This window comes from Chelonia mydas, chromosome 12 (genome assembly GCF_015237465.2).
Source record: "Chelonia mydas isolate rCheMyd1 chromosome 12, rCheMyd1.pri.v2, whole genome shotgun sequence".
Classification (NCBI taxonomy): Eukaryota; Metazoa; Chordata; order Testudines; family Cheloniidae; genus Chelonia; species Chelonia mydas.
The window spans coordinates 21,333,421-21,352,615 of record NC_051252.2 but is presented as its reverse complement, the minus strand read 5'-3'; the positions used below and the strand labels follow the sequence as shown (position 1 = coordinate 21,352,615).

Sequence of the window (19,195 nt, the reverse complement as noted above, 5' to 3'; positions counted from 1 at the left end):
GAAGAATTAAAAGTAGATCCCAGGCGACCTAACTCCTCCTGCCCACTCTAACCACTAGACCACAATAAGTTCCTTTTCAAAGGCAGTTTTCAGACTTTTACTATGTACACTCAACAGTTTACACATTTCTAACAGGTGTATTTCTGCTTTTTTTGACTAGTTATTCCTGCTGAAGTAGAGAAGGGCCATCCAGGGGGACAGTACAATGCAAGCGTGCAGTTAAACAAAGTTATCTTTCATTTATTTCATGTTGCGGGAAGGTTGGAGGTGTGAGGGGAGATGCAGGATGGACTTAACTAATATGAGTTTCTGCTACAGCTGAAAACAATTGACAGCTGATGTGACTCTTCATAAAGCAACTGAATTGCAGATTGCAATTAAAGATTTAGTATAAACATGTGTACCTAATATCTCTCTTCACAGAAGAGAGCAGTTACATGAGCAATGGGTAAGACTAAAAGAACTGCCACACAAAGACCAATGGTTCTTTTACACTTAGCTTAAGACTCCAACAAGGCTGTTGAAAATAGGGTTCATTGGGTATACATGATAAAATAGTATTTACATCCATCGTACATAAGTTTTTAAATTATATCATTAAAATGTTCTTTAGATATAATTGTATGAGATGGATGCACCTGCCTGATGTAGATATTATACCATTATTGCTGTTGTACTGTAAAAGGCCTTTTTTAAAGGTTCCTAATGGTAATGAAAATATTCTGAGATAGCATTAAGGATTTTGCTACTGAAGTGTGTTTAATGTAAATATGCTGTCAGATACCCTTCAAGTAATTGACAAGAGCAGATGATTAGCAGTGTTCTCAATAGTGTTTTTGCATAATCTTACATTTTGACAGAACTCTTCAGCGGCTTGTTATTGTCAGCGCTCTGCAATCAGTATTACTTTTTCCTTGACAACATTTACTTTGTCATTATAAATCTTGTAAGTGGTCATTTAACTTGTTCAGTATGCATGTAAGAGTATCATTACTAACACATTTGGAAAAATGTCTTCCTGTTGAGAAACTATCGTGAAAGTAAACTTTAAAAACTCTAAATGAAGTAGGTTGATTGCTATTTCTCTGATACTCACCTGAATCAGTGGGAGTCTTATTTATTGTATGTTTCAATGATAATTTTGTCATCTCCTTCTTATTGAACATTCTCATTTTGCCTGTCAAATTCATCTGGGTGGTTCTGGGCTTTTTGTTAGTGTTTTCATTCTTTATTGTTATTGTTTTAATTATAATCATTTACATCTAACTGGCCAAAATTAAACAGTTGTTATCTGTAAGCTTTCATAATTACATACAGTATGTAACATTAATAGTCAATATAATAAACCTTCACATTTATAGAAGCATCTCTTGTTTCTCCAGCAGTTCTTTAATCTGTCTCAATGGATTTCTAGTGTACAGCTCATATAGATTTGGTCAGTGACAAGGGTTAGAGTAGTCTTGTAGAACATTTACTTGTAGCTGTGAAAAGCCCACATTCATCAGAGGATTAGGTCGATCAGATTGTACCAGGATCAATGGAAGGCCTGTGTGATCCCTCTTAGGCTGTAATGTGTTCACCTTCTTTGGAGAGAATTCACACACACACACATTTCTCTGTCTTAAAGCCATTTATCTCAGAATGTCAAATTGCAATAATTAACCATTATTGATCTTAAATTCAATTAACTTCATTAACACAGGTCATGATGAGGGTGCTTGTAAGGGAAAGGCACTTGACAAGTGTCTTTTCTTATGTGACATTGACTGTTCACAGTTGTGGCTATAAACTACCATAGGAACATCTTTTAAAAATGACAAGAGTTTGGTTGGTGACTAAGAGGAGACATTTTAATCCCCTCTTCCCTCACTATTTAGATTTCAGGTTTTCCACTGTATTCCCTTTTCAGGAATCCGTGAACCTTGTACTTCCAGCTTGTGATTTTAGTGGGGGTATTATAGGAAAGCCCAACCTAGCCAAATATACTGCAAGAATAGTGCAGTTCATTAGCTAATGCAGGACAGAGACCCATGTCCAAAACAGTATGATTAGCAGATGAATGAAATGAATATTCAGGGTCTCTCTCTGCTGTACAATATGAAACAAAACGGAAACATCTTGTAGAGGGAAATCCTGAAGTCTTTACTCAGTTCTTAGTCCTAACTAAGGCAAAACTCTCTTATTGTAGCCATTAGTAGTCCCTAAGTAGGGCTAAATAGAAACTGAGTAAGGACACCAGGTGTTGACCCATAACTCTCTTTTCATGGAGTAACTTCATTGTAAGTGGAGATTCACAATAGCTGAAATTGTAATATGCACAATGCAATGCATTGAAACAGTTTGGGACTTTCATTGTACTTCACTGTTCCCATATTGCACAGAGTTCATTATAAGCAAGAGGTGCACCTAAAACTGTATAAGTGTAAAACTGTATAAGTGACTTCAATGGGAATTTGGAGTTCACAAGGGAAAGAAAGATTAAGCTTGAAGGCCTTTTAATATAAGGAAAGAATTAGCCAATGCATTTTGAATGTCTTGAACCGCTATGATCATTTAAAAATAATCTTTTAGAATGACTTCTACACGCCAATTGAAATAATTTTTAAGGTAAAATCATTATTGTACACCTGAGTTTTAAAATGTAGTATGAAGGCTTTGCTACACTTCCAGAGATCCATGTTTATTTTTCATCTTGGTAATACTAACACACAGCCACTGTTCAGGTAATTAAAAGGTTGCAAGATAAGTACAAATTAAAAGCCACCAGGAACACGGGAAGATTACAGAGAGTAAAGGTGTAAGATTTTTTTCCCTAACATTCTCAGAAATTCTAAGTAATAATTAGAAGAATAGAATCAGAGAAATTTGGGGAGGGGCCATACCATTCAGAAACAGATTTCTGAGACAATTAAATGGTCATTTTGTCACTGCTTTTGCTATTTCCACTCCACTATACAAAACATTTGCTGAGAAGAGGCAGGGCAGAAGCAGAATGGTTTGATTACGGCATTTGATCATATGAAGAAACTAAAGTTCCCTTACAACATCTGTTTGCTTAGTGAAGGATTATAATAATTAAGAGCTATTAGAGCCATATTGAGAACTTTTATGTTCATGCCTACTTATCCTGGAGTTGGCTGTGAATCTTGTATTAGTTTGTTGAATGCTCTATATGCTTCCAGCGATTAAAAAACACTACCCAAATGCTGATATCAAGCCAGGAGTTGTGGCATTGTTTTTGTTTGTTTTTGTTTTTAGAATCCATTCATTTAAAGGGTTTAGTGAAACACGCACGTAACCTTGTGCTGTTAATAACCTTTTTCCAAATAGATTTGTGTTTCCTGAGGATTTGATGGAATAATTTTGCCAACAAAAAGAAATTGATAATTTGGAGGTCAGAAAACCACCATGTAAAGTGTGTCAATAGCTAAATATATGATCCAAATCAAAACTATGGTTAAGGGCTACAACCCTAAGTGTCTGTCCGTCTCTCCCTGCGGACACATGACTCTCGTTGTATTATACACCTGCATAGAGTGGAGAATTCGACACAGTTCTGTACGTTGCAGCCAAGGAACATGCGCTGGAAACCAGCAGGAACTGGAGTTATGTCTTGCTTAGAACTGGTCACATTATTCATAGTGAGTAATTCATACAAGAAATTTAACTTTAGCTGAAATAGCTGCAAATAGATTAATTTTACTAGTTTATTTGTTAATTGGAATTGTTCTGTTTGTGTGAATCTTTGCTTGTGAACTGTTCACTTCAGCAGTTAATGATTTACCATTTGTAATTGACTGCTTTGCTTGGTATTGTTCCTACTTTCTGGTTGGCTGATTGATACTTGAAATATTATAAGCGGGAGGAGTACAGATATTGAATACCCATATTCACCTGTGAATAGCTCTGTTCTTTGGCAAATTGGTTGTTCTCTGTAAAAATACACCTTTCTCCAATAATTTGTATGCGCTGAGCTGGGTGGGTGCGTGGGTGAAATGTTTGCCTTCACATGCATGAGACGTGAACAAAAAAGGGCATGAATGTGGTCAAAGCAAACAGCAATTCAGAACGTGAATGAATGGTCACAAGCACTATTTTTCTGGTTGCCTTGCTCTAACTGTGATGCTGCTCTTAAAAGACAAGGTTATGCTTGTCTGTTACATGCATACAGTGAGGGGAGGAGGTAAGAAGTCCTTCTTCTGCATTCCTTTGCACAGATTGCAGAAGGGCCAGGAAAAATTCCAGTCCCTGAGTTCACAGGACCACAGGGACTCGCCCACCATGTGTCGTGTCTCAAAGGGGGCAAGGAGGAGGCAGGGTCCTAGCTCTATCCCACAAAGGTGTATGGTAGTGGCCTCCCTCTAAAGCAGTGTGGCTTTACACTGCTCCTAGCGTACATGGCACGGTAGGCCACACAGAGCATGGTCCAAATTCTGTGCTCTAACTCCTGTTCACCTATTTCATGACTGAAACAGAGACGAATTTGGTCCACTATCTCTACGAACTTCCTTGGGACAAAGAAATCCAGGAGCCATTTGCATCTGTCACAAGTTAGTTGTGTTATATGTGTGTAAATGAGAGTCGGTGGCTCCTGAACAGTCTCTACTGCCAAACTGTTATTCTTGCTCTGACAATCCTTAGTTTAAAATAGGTATTTAATTCATTTCTGAACAGCACAATATGGTGTATAAAAGCATGTTGCATATGGGGAAGTTTCTTTGATTCTGCTAGTACTCAGCATGTTCTCCATGCTGGTAGGATGTGACAAGGAGTTTCTTTTTAGGGCCTACATTCCTCTCTGGTCAGCAACTTCATGTAGAAAAGGGCAGTGAGGGCTGATGTCTTCACGCAAGCAGGTCCAATTCCTTAGCAACTCCTCATCCAATCTGGCACCTAGAAGAGAAGGCTCTAGTGTGATGTGCTGATATGCTGCTCAACATGTTGGACAGGTGTGGTGTGAGATCTCATATGTGGGTGATTTTAACAGGTTTCAGGAACACAGGTGCCCTGCTCAAAAGAGGTGCCACGGGGAGTGAAGGCCTCATGCAGAAACCAGGGCAAAACACCAGCTTGGAGTTGACAGAGGTGTGATCTGTCAGATGACTCTAGTCTCTTAGAACAGATCCTTCCCTATTGCTTACCGCAAGTTCCGCTCTGTGCTGAGAGCAGAAAACTATTTGTGGGAGAGTTTAGGCCGTGCCTCTTCTTGACTCAGTGAGCATTCCTACATTCCCTGCTGCTGAATGCAGCTTGCTGGCCATGTGCAGATCTTATTGTTGTCAAATAATAGTTTGCTCCAGAGATTTGTGATCACAGGTTCTGGGCTTTGCACAATGGACACAACTGTGGGCATTTCACTGGTGAATTCAATCCTTAATTATTTTTAAAGATTAAAACTGTCAATTATTTCTAGGTATGCGCACATGCATAGGAAGTTTAGGAACAGAACCTAGAACTCCAAACTCCTGGTCCAGTTCTACTTATGTGTTTTGCCTGTATCCCTTCATTATAGAAATGAACTTAACGGGTAATTTAAGAATTCTAGGTTCCATTCCTAGACGTTCTATGTGACCTTAAGCAAGGAGCTTAACTCGCTGTGCCTTCATTTACCCTTTCTATAAAATGGGGATAATGGCACTTACCTATACTACAGGGGTGCTAAGAGGAATAGTACATTAATGCATGTTAAAGCTGTTGAGCTCCTTGACTGGAGGGCACTAAATAGAAAGGCCCAGATGTTATAAAAATTCATCTGCTATAATAACTTCAGTTTTTCAGGTGTGTGTTAAATGTGTTTATTACTACTTGCACTGGGGAAGTACATTGTGACTAAGGAAATTTTATAAATGAGAGATTTGAAGAATCATGTTTGATTTACCAAACTTTTAAGCAGTAGTTGGTTTCAGATGGAAGAATGCCTTCCTTATCCGAATAAGTAACCTGAGTAAGTGCCTTCTGACTTCTTAGTCTCGTTTGTTGGTTACGCACGTTCCAAACTGCATAACACGTAGAGATGAGATGTGTGTGATTTTTCAGACAGCAGTTTACTGAACCTGAGTAATTTGAAAGGGAGAGTTGGGTTCTGCTGCTCTTTCATTTAAACTACACCTAAAAGCAAGGAAGCATGGGATCCAAGTGACATGAGAATAAGGTGCTTAGTGTAGATTTCCTTCACTCTGTGTTCAGGCTGGTCCACAGTGTAGCAGAAACTGTTCTTGTTATCATCTGTTCCCTATGTATTCACATCTATGTAATTCTCTCCTCTAATGCTAACAGTTGACTTGAGCTCTCTGAAGTTGCTCCAAATGTAATACCAGTACAGGATGCTGGATTAGAGCAGCTGGCTAGCTTCCTGTGGCCTATTTCTGAGCTTTCTCTATAAGACAGCTGCAGTACTTTCAGCAAAGAAACAAATGCTAGTACGCTTCAAAGTTTCTGGCGCCTAATGATAGCCACCCATTACACTGGCATGCTGTCACATCCATCCCCACTCCGATCCCCAATAATTTAATACCACATTATTATTGGCATGAAGAAGCTGCAGATTTATTAACACACAAAATATCCAACTAAACAAGCATTAATCATGCACATTACATCAAATTAACATGTAGAAAATTAATATTCTTGACCTTGCCAGTGGGCAGAATAATAAATCTTGAAGTAGAATATTACTCTAGTGAAAGGTACCAACTACTCCAACCAATGTGTGAGAGAAGCATGGATCTCTCCACCTAGAAATAACATTTCATTCCAACAACAGACAGTCCTGCCCCTATGAAACAGAGCCTCTGACCTCTGTAAACAGGAATAATAGCTAGATTGCTATGCTTGTGTAAAGAAAGCATTGCCATTCACCATTTATGTTTCCACTCTTGGGGGAGGAAAAACCATTACCAGTATAAACATTTTGATTTAGCCGCACAGTAGCCTCCCATATTTGTAGAAATATGATGGACTGATATTGGTTCTCACTGCTTGCATGGTGTGCATGGAGTATGTCTGTGAGTATATCCATGTATGTCCAGTATGTGCATGTATAGGTTGTTTTGGGCAGTGATGTAGCACAAGTTATTTCTCTAGCGGAGAAATGATGCATAGCTCAGTTATGAAGGTAATTTCCTCTTGTATGGAAATGAATTCCATTATATTACCGCTTAATGTTATGTATTTATATTAAATGTGTTAATTTCATTTTTACCTAGCAGTTTAGTTAATAATTATAACAAATGTTAATGAGGGAGCTGTCTGCTCTCGACTTCTCTCTACCTGTACCAAGGATAGGTTTCTTAACTCTTCCGATATCTTCATTTTCCCTACAAACCCAGTGCCGTTCCAGGAAAGCATTTTCCTTGTTTTGTCAAATGGACTGTCATAATCATAGAAACATTTGGGTTGCAAGTGACTTCCCTGGGGTCACCTAGCCTTGCAGGATGTAAAGTGAAAAGTTTTGTGGGGAGTGAGTTTGTTTGTTTATGTGGAGGGAAAAAAGCCAGAATAGAACTACATAATTGCTTTCATTTTAATTCTTACTAATTTATTTTGCCTTTTGGAGGCACCTTTAAAGTCATCCCGCCCCTAGACTGTGCTGTTGAGGTTTTAAAGAACATACATACACCTACCTCACTGTTTTTCAAACATTTACTTTACATATGAAAAATATGAAAATAGGAAAAAGGACAAAGAAAATAAACCCGCACAAATGAACATGGGACTGGGTGATAGGGGATGGATCACTTGATGATTACCTGTTCTGTTCATTCCCTCTGGGCACCTGCCATTGGCCACTATTGGAAGATAGGATACTGGGCTAGATGGACCTTTGGTCTGACCCTGTATGGACGTTCTTTTGTTCTAACATTGTTGCAACTTATATTTAGTGTCCCGTGCAGACAGACGGAATAAATAGGTGACCAGCTGGGGTATGGCACCAGTTCCAGTTGGTTTGGATGAGGGTGGTTTACATCTTGCTCCTTCTCATAGGTACCCTCATCTTCCGCACAAGGGAAGGGCATAAAGGTTCTCAGCCTTGGCTAGATCTCTAGTGGAGAGAGTTGGGGGTAGGGCTGAGTGTCATTTTCCCTGTCTATTGTTTAATTGGATAACCTTACTGCACTGGACCCAAATAACTGACTGGAGCTGAAGAGGGTGCAGTCCCCTTTTCCCCCATGTTGTTTTGGGATTAGTTTATTAAAGTTGCACCCTCGTACGCTGGACCGATTCCTGCTCTTCATGTCTTATTTCCTGTGTGCCTGAATCAAAACTCTGATGTCACAAACTCAGCTTCATGACTCCAGCTTGGGAAGGAGAAGAGCAGTTATCAAGGAGATAACACAAAGATATGCTTGATAATTGGTAAAAAGGGTAAAGAAAGGGTGCTGGAGATTTTCAGCTAACATAAAAGTCACTCTTCTAAAAGTGGTGAATATGACAACACAAGCAGCTCAGACCAAGCAAAATTCTGAAGGTTTCAATAGCCAGAGAAACCTAAATGTAAGGAAAAGCAATCACTAATCAGGGACTAGATTGTGCAAGCTTTGCTCATGCTGGTAAGCACCTATTCTCACAAGTAGTTTTATTAACGTGCAGGAACTACTCCTGTGACTACTCACTGTTATGAGGGTGGCTGGCAATCTCTAGCCCTACATGAATAAAGGGAGAAAAAGCCAGGCACACTGATAGACCGCCTCAGTGTGCTGCCTCAGGATGCAGGTGTGAAAAGGAGATCGTACTAGGGCAGGCAGTGTGACAGTAATTTCCCTTTTCCTTTATGCCGTAAAGAGGTGATTTCTGTTTGGGAAGGGAAGCACAAGGACAGGAGTTTTTATTAAAAAAAAAACAAACCCACACACAAACAAAAATACACCTGTTTTCACAAAGAGGGTTCCACAGAAAAGGATTGTGCTATTTCAGGCTACATTTGCTTTTCATCATAGGGTCTGTGACATAACTTCTTCCTTCCTTTTCTTTTAAAATTCATGTCTCTTGGAGCTTTGGAATTGTTCTTCAGTTACTGATCATTGGTAGCAAATTATTCAGATCTTGTCATTGTCTTAAAATTCTCACTTTCAGAGGGTGGTTTGCATCGTTTGGGTCTGCTGAGCTGCATGCTTTCACTAGAATTGAGAAATACCCTGGTGCAAATAAGTAAAATAAGACAACTTGTATTGTTCCATAAGAGGATGAAAGTGCTGAATGAATGACATTGTGTGATTGTAAACGCTTTGGAGCTTGGACTGTGAGTGTTTATACTGTGCCCAGCAGAATGGCACTGATTCTGATTGCAACCTGTTGGCACTTCTGTAATATAAATATTTCCTAGTAATTGGGTGACCAGACAGCAAGTGTGAAAAATCAGGACGGGGGTAGGAGGTAATAGGCGCCTATATAAGAAAAAGACCCAAAATCAGGACTGTCCCTATAAAATTAGGACATCTGGTAGGTGATTAGAGAAGTTTTACAGTCAACCTAAATATTTCCAAAGACCATAAAATTACAGCAAAATAGACAGTAGTTACATTGTCTTTAGATTCAACCTACGTATTTTTAATTTTAAAAATACAGTCTTGGCATCTCTTCAGATATATTGCACATTTGATCTGTAACACCTAGGCACAGTTGTGTGTTGCTCTGACTTCATATGTTTGTGCTTTCAAGGGTTTAACTCAGAATACAAGGGCCAGATTATAACCTCACATGGTTGGAAGCAGTTTTGCTAAAATCGTCAATGTGAGAAGGCACTAGTAAATTTTTTATATATATATTTCCCAACTGATTGCACCATACTTCTTTTGAAACTGGAAGTGTCTAACTTCAGTGTTACTTTAACAGTTATTTTGTCATTAGTGCTTCACTTAAAAACAATCACCCTGAAAAGAAGCATGAAAGATTTCTAATGATGGATACATGATATATAGCCATTAAACTTTTCTCCTTCTTCCACTGCCCTGGATGAAATAGCTTCATTTGATCAATATACAGTGTACACTTTTGCTTGAATAAACAGGCTGTATAGATTGTTGTGTATGCTGAACTGTGCCATGCTTGGCCAGATTCCCTCACATTCCAGGTGTGTTGTGAAGCCAAATGCCTTCAGCCATCTGAAAACTATGGATATCTATTGCAATTGAATTTTTTTAAGCATATTATTATTTTGGTAATAGATATCTAGGAAGTTCTCCATGTATTGTTATATGGTTAGTTTAGTTCTTTAAAAAACAACAACAAAATATTATCTAATATGCATCTATTTATATGTATTTTATCTTTTCACTTATTTTTACATTAAAGCATTCAGTAGAAATAGATTAGTTTGATCAATTACTGATCGCGCTCTTAATGTTTTGATAGAATTTTCCTGCCCAAAGGCATTACTTTTATGTGTAAAATACACATAGGGTGCCAGTATGAAAAACTAACATAAAGCTCGTCAGTTCCTAACTATCCTATTCAGGAAGAGTGTATTAGATTTACATCACCAGTTGCATTACTTAAAAAAAAGACAGAATCCCTGTTGGGTGCCCATGTAGCTTATGCTGAGTAAATATTGACAAAGTAGTCTAAAGAGCAAACACTTTGACATTTGTAAGGTCCACTGGAAGGTCTTGTATATATTTATACAGCAAGAATGAGTACAGCATACCAATTTTCTTGAACTTGTCCCTGACATAATTCTGCATGGGCTTTCTTGTTGGGAAGAGAAGTGTGTTTAAATGTGAATGGGTCATTTGTTGCATCTGTAATGAATATCTTGAATCATTGTTAGTCAGGTATTTCCGAATTCAGAGTCACCAGCTTTACCACACACAAAAAGAAAAGAAATCTTTTTTTAATTTATTGTAATCAATGTACATTGTTTTTACTTTGTAGGAATTTTATTGATGTTTTTGTCCTTTATATTTATTGAAAATTGAGTCTCAAAAATGTAATGAGTAAAAAATGCTTGCTTAATTTAAATTGTGAATCTGTCTGTTAAGAAATGCATTAGGGGTAGGAGAAGCATAAGACATATTAATTGACAGACAGGAGCTGCTGTCTCTGAGGTTGATACAAGTAATTTATTACTTTAGAAATGAATGCCACCTCCAGAATGTGCTTCATTAATTTCAAATTTAGTTTTAATTTCAAGCTGTTGCCCCTTGAGAAGAATAAGGTGGCAAATTATGTTTGAAGAGCAGATTTTTTTTCTTGCTCTGAAGAAACATTACATTTTAACTGTTTAATTTTACAAATAAATGCAGTTCTTTAGCTGAAATATTTAAACAGCTGATGGAAAGTATGATCCACAGTCACTAACTCTTGTTGTTTTTATTTTGTCCATGATAGCCTATGTTTCAGATGAACTGAAGGCCGCAGCACTGGTGGAGGAAGACATGGAACCTGATGAAAATGCAATTGATGGGGAACCTTCAGCAAAATACGTGTGCCCAGAAAAAGACTACAGTAAGAACTGCCAGAGCTACCAAAACTCTCCAGCTGCTGAATTTTCCAGCCACGAAATGGACAGTGAGTCACACATCAGTGAGACAAGTGACCGAATGGCAGATTTTGAAAGCAGCTCTATCAAAAATGAGGAAGAGAGCAAGGAGGTGGCAATACCGCTTGAAGATTCTGCTGTGTCTGATAGCTTAGAACAAATGAAAGCCGTCTATAATAACTTCCTTTCCAATTCCTACTGGTCCAATCTCAATTTGAATCTCCACCAGCCGACTTCAGAAAAAAACAATGGCAGCAGCAGCAGCAGCAGTAGCAGCAGCAGCAGTTGTGGGAGTGGTAGCTTTGACTGGCACCAGACTGCTATGGCAAAGACACTGCAGCAAGTTTCTCAGAGCAGAATTCTTCCCGAACCCAGTCTTTTTAGCACAGTTCAGTTGTACAGACAAAGCAGTAAGCTTTATGGCTCTATATTTACTGGAGCCAGTAAATTCCGTTGTAAAGACTGCAGTGCTGCCTATGACACTTTAGTAGAATTAACAGTGCACATGAATGAAACAGGACATTATCGAGATGACAACCATGAAACTGATAACAATAACCCTAAAAGATGGTCCAAACCTCGTAAACGTTCTTTGCTTGAAATGGAAGGGAAAGAAGATGCCCAGAAAGTATTAAAGTGTATGTACTGTGGCCATTCCTTTGAATCTCTTCAGGACTTGAGTGTTCATATGATCAAAACAAAACACTACCAAAAAGTGCCTCTGAAGGAACCTGTTACACCCGTAGCAGCAAAAATTATCCCAGCTACTAGGAAAAAAGCATCACTAGAGCTTGAACTTCCAAGTTCTCCAGATTCCACAGGTGGGACACCAAAAGCAACAATCTCGGACACCAACGACGCGCTACAAAAGAATGCAAATCCTTACATTACGCCAAATAATCGTTATGGTCACCAGAATGGTGCCAGCTACGCTTGGCATTTTGAGGCAAGGAAATCTCAAATTCTCAAATGCATGGAGTGTGGAAGTTCCCATGATACTTTGCAGGAACTCACTGCCCACATGATGGTGACAGGACATTTTATAAAAGTCACCAACTCAGCCATGAAGAAAGGGAAGCCAATTATAGAAGCCCCAGTGACGCCAACAATAACAGCTCTACTAGATGAAAAAGTACAGTCTGTGCCACTCGCAGCCACCACTTTTACATCTCCCTCCAACACGCCTTCTAGTGTCTCCCCAAAATTGAGTGTTGAAGTAAAAAAAGAAGTAGATAAAGAGAGAGGGGTTGGTGATGATAAAATGAAAGAGAAAGAGAAGTCAAATGAAGATGACGAAAAGTATGATATCTCCTCAAAATATCATTATTTGACTGAAAATGACCTGGAAGAAAGTCCTAAAGGGGGGCTAGATATTTTAAAGTCTTTAGAAAACACAGTAACATCAGCTATAAACAAAGCCCAGAATGGTACACCAAGCTGGGGTGGCTATCCCAGTATTCATGCTGCCTACCAGCTACCTAACATGATGAAGCTGTCATTGGGTTCATCGGGAAAAAGTACACCCTTAAAATCTATGTTTGGAAACAATGAAATAGTGTCACCGACTAAAAACCAGCCCCTACTGTCGCCACCAAGCAGTCAAACCTCCCCTGTGCCAAAAACGAACTTTCATGCCATGGAAGAATTGGTAAAGAAAGTCACAGAGAAAGTGATTAAAGTTGAGGAAAAAATGAAAGAACCTGAAGGAAAACTGTCTCCAGTGAAACGTGCGACACCTTCGCCATGCAGCAGCGAAATCAGTGAACCCCTCAAAATGGATGCCTCCAACGATGGTGGTTTTAAAAGCCAACAGAACAGCCCAGTTCCTCAGAGGGATAGTTGCAAGGATAGTACAGCTATAGAACCAGTGGAAAATGGTAAGGAGCCTGTAAAGTCAATTGCAAGTACATTAAGCAGCAGCACAGCTATTATTACAGATCATCCTCCTGAACAACCATTTGTAAATCCATTAAGTGCACTGCAGTCTGTCATGAATATTCATCTTGGGAAAGCAGCAAAGCCATCTTTGCCTGCTCTGGATCCAATGAGCATGCTTTTTAAAATGAGCAACAGTTTGGCAGAAAAGGCTGCGGTGGCCACCCCACCTTTGCAGTGCAAAAAAACAGACCACTTAGACCGTTATTTTTATCATGTCAACAATGACCAACCCATAGATTTGACGAAAGGCAAGAGTGACAAAAGCTGCTCTTTGGGTTCAGCGCTTTTGTCATCCACATCAACATCTTCTGCATCTTCTTCATCTACAGTGACAACAGCAAAGACATCTGCAGTCGTGTCATTCATGTCAAACTCGCCGCTACGCGAGAATGCCTTGTCAGATATATCTGATATGCTGAAGAACCTGACAGAAAGTCACACATCAAAATCTTCCACACCTTCCAGCATATCTGAGAAATCTGACATTGATGGTACCACAATAGAGGAACCAGAAGAGACTACACCAGCTCAGAAAAGGAAGGGACGTCAGTCTAACTGGAACCCTCAGCACTTGCTCATTCTGCAGGCCCAGTTTGCAGCCAGTTTACGACAGACATCAGAGGGAAAATACATAATGTCAGACTTGAGCCCTCAAGAAAGAATGCACATTTCAAGGTTTACGGGACTCTCAATGACCACAATTAGCCACTGGCTAGCCAATGTGAAATACCAGCTCCGAAGGACGGGAGGAACTAAGTTCCTTAAAAATTTGGACACTGGGCATCCAGTGTTCTTTTGTAATGACTGTGCTTCACAGATCAGAACTCCTTCAACTTATATCAGTCATCTTGAATCACATCTAGGTTTCAGGTTAAGAGATTTGTCCAAACTGTCCAATGAACAGATTAACAATCAGATAGCACAAACAAAGTCACCATCTGAAAAACTGGTGACATCATCTCCAGAGGAAGAAATTGGAACTTCCTATCAGTGTAAACTTTGTAACAGGACTTTTGCAAGCAAGCATGCTGTTAAACTTCATCTTAGTAAAACACATGGGAAGTCACCAGAGGATCATCTTCTGTATGTTTCGGAGTTAGAGAAGCAGTAGCATTTGCTTTTGATTAAAATAACTGTAATTTGCTTTGAGGAAAACTGTCAAAGACGCCTTAAAGCAACTGTTTAGTTCTTGGCACATGTTCTTATTTTAACTCCAGAGAGTCACTCTGGGCTGAACTGTTTTGTATAATTGTACAGTGTTTAATAGAGGTGCATAATCAGCTGTTGTTACTGGTAAAATATGAAGGTTAAAATGCAGTGGTAAGTGTTTGGAACTTTGTGTAAATTGGATTTAGTTGCTGTGCATCCCTCTGATGCATCAAGCTGCATGCATTAACAGACAGTTTAATTAAGCATTTATAACTAATTCTGGTGCACTTTTTTCATGTGACCTAAGTGTGCTGGTATTTCTCACCCTATAATCTTTAGCCCTCTGAGTACTTTGAAACACTTTTGCTTTAATTTGGTAAAATGTATGGATATGTTTTTTAAAACTCTTACCAGCTTAGTTCTAAATTACTAATATGAACCTCCATTTATGCAGAGGTGTATCACACCTTGAAATTTAAAATATTATTTTCACATTGAAACATAGATGTATATATTGTATAGATTTCAAAATCTCTTACGGAAATGTAATTGTGATTAATGCCATGTTTTTCTTCAGCATTTTTAGTAATGACGGTTTTTGTACCTGATATGCCTCAGGTATAAGCTATACCTATATATAATGTATATTTCCTTTTTTAGGTCTAAGGGTTTTTCTTTTAACATCCAAACATTGTAAATTATATGAAAGGCACCACGAATAGCATTTATAAAGTATTCAGAAACATTATTCTTAAAGCAAAGTATGATTGTTTTGTTTTGCTATACAGTACATCTATATTGATAGAGGTTCATGTTTAAATTATACATATTTATTAGTATCGTTATCATTTGTTTTTAAACCAGCTGAATAACAGAAGCCATGGACTGCATCCTTGGCCTGCATTATAACTATTTTGCACAACATGACTTTTAAAGGTATTTATTAGTAAAAGAAAATTTAAATAAAATAAAAAGTGAGAGAATTCAAAATAAACTCAGTGCTCAAAGGGTTAAATCTATTTGAAAAACTTGTACTGTATTTCCTAAACATTGATAAAGCCTTTAAAATGTTTGTACTGTAATATTTTGCTTAAAAGTTATGAGGCATTCTGTGATATAACCTTTTACTTATTTATAAGCGCTATTGGTTGTTATTTCATATTGTAGAATGCCTTTTTATTTCAATTGGTAACTTTCTGTTTTGTTCTGCCTAATTATTCTCCCAAGATTCCATACTGCAGCTTTATCTTTAGGCATATGAAAGGTAACCCGTGGTTACCAGCACACTAAGTGATTCTGTTCGTCTCCATTTTTGGCAGTTAATTTGCAGAAGTAACTGACAGCTGACACCATATGAGAATCTATGTATAAAATATTGGCATGTAAACAGCACAGACACTGTAATGCACTCTGTGCCCTGTTTTGTTGTTGACAATGAAGCACCATTATATGACTCTTCATATAACCTTTTTTTCTACAGCAGCATTAAAATTGTCTTTTTGCTATAATTTTGTGTTGCATTCACAATTATGTCTGAAATGTGCTACGACTAACGAGCACATTAAAATTAAATTGTATGCTATCTGTTTATGACTGAAGCTTGAGTAGGTTTCTTCATCTGCCAGGTGCTGGCAGTCAAAAGCTGCACATAAATCACTGGAGTTTTAGTGAACTTTAGCATTTAAAGAGCAGGGTAGCACTTATTCAAAGGCTGCATTAACAAAAATTTTCCCCAAGAAAAGATAAATGAATGTTATAACTCCACTTTAGAGATCGGGTAAGATTGACTGTAAAGAAGAGAGTTTATAAGCAACATGTGTGGCAAAGCAAATAGGTGTTTTGCTGTGCTGTATATTCAGACTCAGATAGGGATGCTTAAATGAATTCCTCTTGAATATACAGAATAGAGTCTGCAAGTAGTATTGGTAGGTGCTTCATGTCCAAATTTTTATTTATTAAAAAAAACAAAAACGACACACAGCCCCAAATAATCTCTTTTTAAAAGTGACCAGTTACCTGCCTACTATTATTTCTTTTTCTGTTGTCCTCTGTAGTGTAAAGGTTGGTATCTATTTCTTTTAAAACATTAGAAATCGTTCTGTTCGTTTTATAAAGAACACAGCTTGAAGTAATATGTATTATTAGTAAATAGGCCCCATAAATAGCAATAATCAAGTCCAGTACTTGGATTACGGACAAGAACTCTGGGGTGTGGGTGTTTTAAATTTTTGTATTGTTGTTGGTTTTTCTTTTTGTCATTTGGCTCAACATTTACATCTGATTTTAAGGTCATTAGTGTATTGAAGTTGATGGTCTCAACTCAGATCCTAATGAACAGTCATCTATATGACAAACCTGCTGCACACAATTTTTGCTGGTTAGCTGCATCATCTCAACTGTATGACCCTACCTTCTTAGAAAAGGTAACCCCTTCAGGCCAGGGCTGAGGTCTTTTTCTCTTTAGTGAAACATCCCTTAAGGCTGTCTGTATTTTTAAGACTAGATTATCTCAGTCCACATTGTAGCCAGAATCCCTCCTTCTGGGAACACAGATTTTCTCCTTGAAAATTAGAACATCTTAAATAGAGCATTGGATTTCAGAACAGAATTTCACTAGTTGTGAGCCTGGCAGATTATTACATACATTTGCAACCCTTATATTTTCAAAAGGCACCATTTGATTGTAAGGTGGCAATGGTAAATAGCATTGTGCAAAATTTTGCTGTTTTTACAGTTTGGGGGAAGGGAAAAACAGGAGAGACAGACTCCTCAGTCCTTTTCAGTATTTGTTTTGTTTATTTTCAAAATGCAGATGGGAGGAGGTAATGATTGTGAACATCAAATACTACATTTGCAGCCCCTCTTCATTTGTGGTGATAATCAGTACCTGGGGCAAAATATCATCATATCAATATGCAGTGAGGAGGAGAACTAGTAGAAATACAGGGAGCAGCTATATCTATTAGTGTGTACCACAAATGACTTTTTCATACATTTTCAAAATATCTCTGAAACATTGCAAATAGCTAATCAGGATCTGCGTGTCCGAAATTTATTAAAATAAAGTTCAGCTTGCATCTTAGAAGCTCCAAGACTGGCATACCAATGTGATTTCACATTATAAAGAATTCAGAGAATCAATGATCTCGTGTAATATCCTTTTTCCCCATATACTGATATGTATTTTGGCGTGGTAACTCTCAGTCCTAACCAAATCACCGGCTTCTCTCTGCTGGCACACATTTTCCCCCCTATTAGATGCAGGATTTTTAACAACATTTGAGTCCCTAATTTTTGCTTTGCTCCTGATATTTTATCTAATTTTAGAAATATGCAGATCAAATGTGAGAGAGAACAAAAAGCCTAAAGAAAGGGGTTTTAAATGAAATTGTGATGGGGTGGAAGAGCTTTAAATCATAGGTGTATAAAGGTGACCCTGGTCTAACCCCACCCAAGTAGTGGCTTGTTGCAGCATACTGTATATCTTCCAGCCATCACATTTACGCAGTATCTTAAAATAACATTTGTGATAAATGTGCAATTTAACTAATTTATGGTGCTATGATGTGCTCAGGGCTACATGCAAGATGAAAATCTTAAATGGAGCTTGAACAGCTCACTTCACAACAAGAAATCAATATGCCAGATCTTAGAGAGCTGTTCTCTGGAGTCAACATTTAGCAAAAATATCAGTGAATGTATCTTTAAGTTTTAGGCAGCAAGAAATCTATAATTAACTGAAATACTACTTTTAGGTTAGTGCAAGAAACTCTTACTGGAACCTAAATCTCTCCAGCATCTTCATTATATTTTCTTTTGGCATCAAAAATTGTAGATACGTTGTTCTAATTATACAGTTGCTTTCACTGTGCAAGCTACAATGTAATTTTCTTACCAAAGCAAGACAGATTAGCGTTATTTAAAAACTTAATATTCACACTATTGGGATTATCTATTGCATTTTAGTATGGCTGTTAATAAATGCTTAAATGATGTTTTGAAAAGTTAGAAACAGATATATATACATTTCATGGCAACAAGAGGTTTTGCTGTTTGTATCATGAGGTCATTTAAAAAATTATACGCACACGTAAAACTGAAGCAGCTCCTTTAATTCTGCAAGGCTTCAGTTGAAAGCTATATTCAACTGCAAGAGAAAATTTATGAAGTATTCTATGTAGTATGAGGGGAAAAGAGATGGTGGTAACAGCTAAATTTATTAAATTTTGCATTTTAGAACTTGTCTCCAGAGAGTTTTGTAAGTTTCTTAGTAAATATCAAAATATTACAATTCTTTTTTCCTGCTTCATCCCAGTAGCTTTTTATTGTAGGACTGTGTTAGTGCTTTACGAAGTAGTCTGATACCTGTACTGTTCATCGGAGCTGATATAGCATATGTTATAATACAGGCAAAGGTCGTAAAACTTAAAAAAGGTTCCAAAATTATTTAATGTTTAAAAAGTCATTGTATTTGTCTTTTAGCAAGCAGTGAAATCATCAATTGTATTTGACTGGACAGTTATTCCTTTGGTATTAGAAGCACTAATCTAGGGTATTAGCACTAACCCTAGGGTATTATTAGTAAATATATATATATATATATATAATCTTTGGCTAAAGGAAACCAGTAAA

The 19,195-nt window shown here is 37.7% G+C and overlaps 1 protein-coding gene across 2 annotated transcripts in view; it reads left to right on the top strand.

Annotated features, from left to right (window-relative positions):
* TSHZ3 (teashirt zinc finger homeobox 3) overlaps positions 1–18,781 on the top strand; it is a 72,632-nt gene extending 53,851 nt beyond the window's left edge. For both annotated transcript variants that reach the window (XM_007058655.4, XM_043526352.1), the window contains exon 3: positions 11,326–18,781. In XM_007058655.4, coding sequence (XP_007058717.3) covers positions 11,326–14,525 — 3,200 coding nt within the window. In that variant the 3' untranslated portion in view covers positions 14,526–18,781. The remainder of the gene's footprint in view (positions 1–11,325) is intronic.
* The last annotated feature ends 414 nt before the right edge of the window (positions 18,782–19,195 follow it).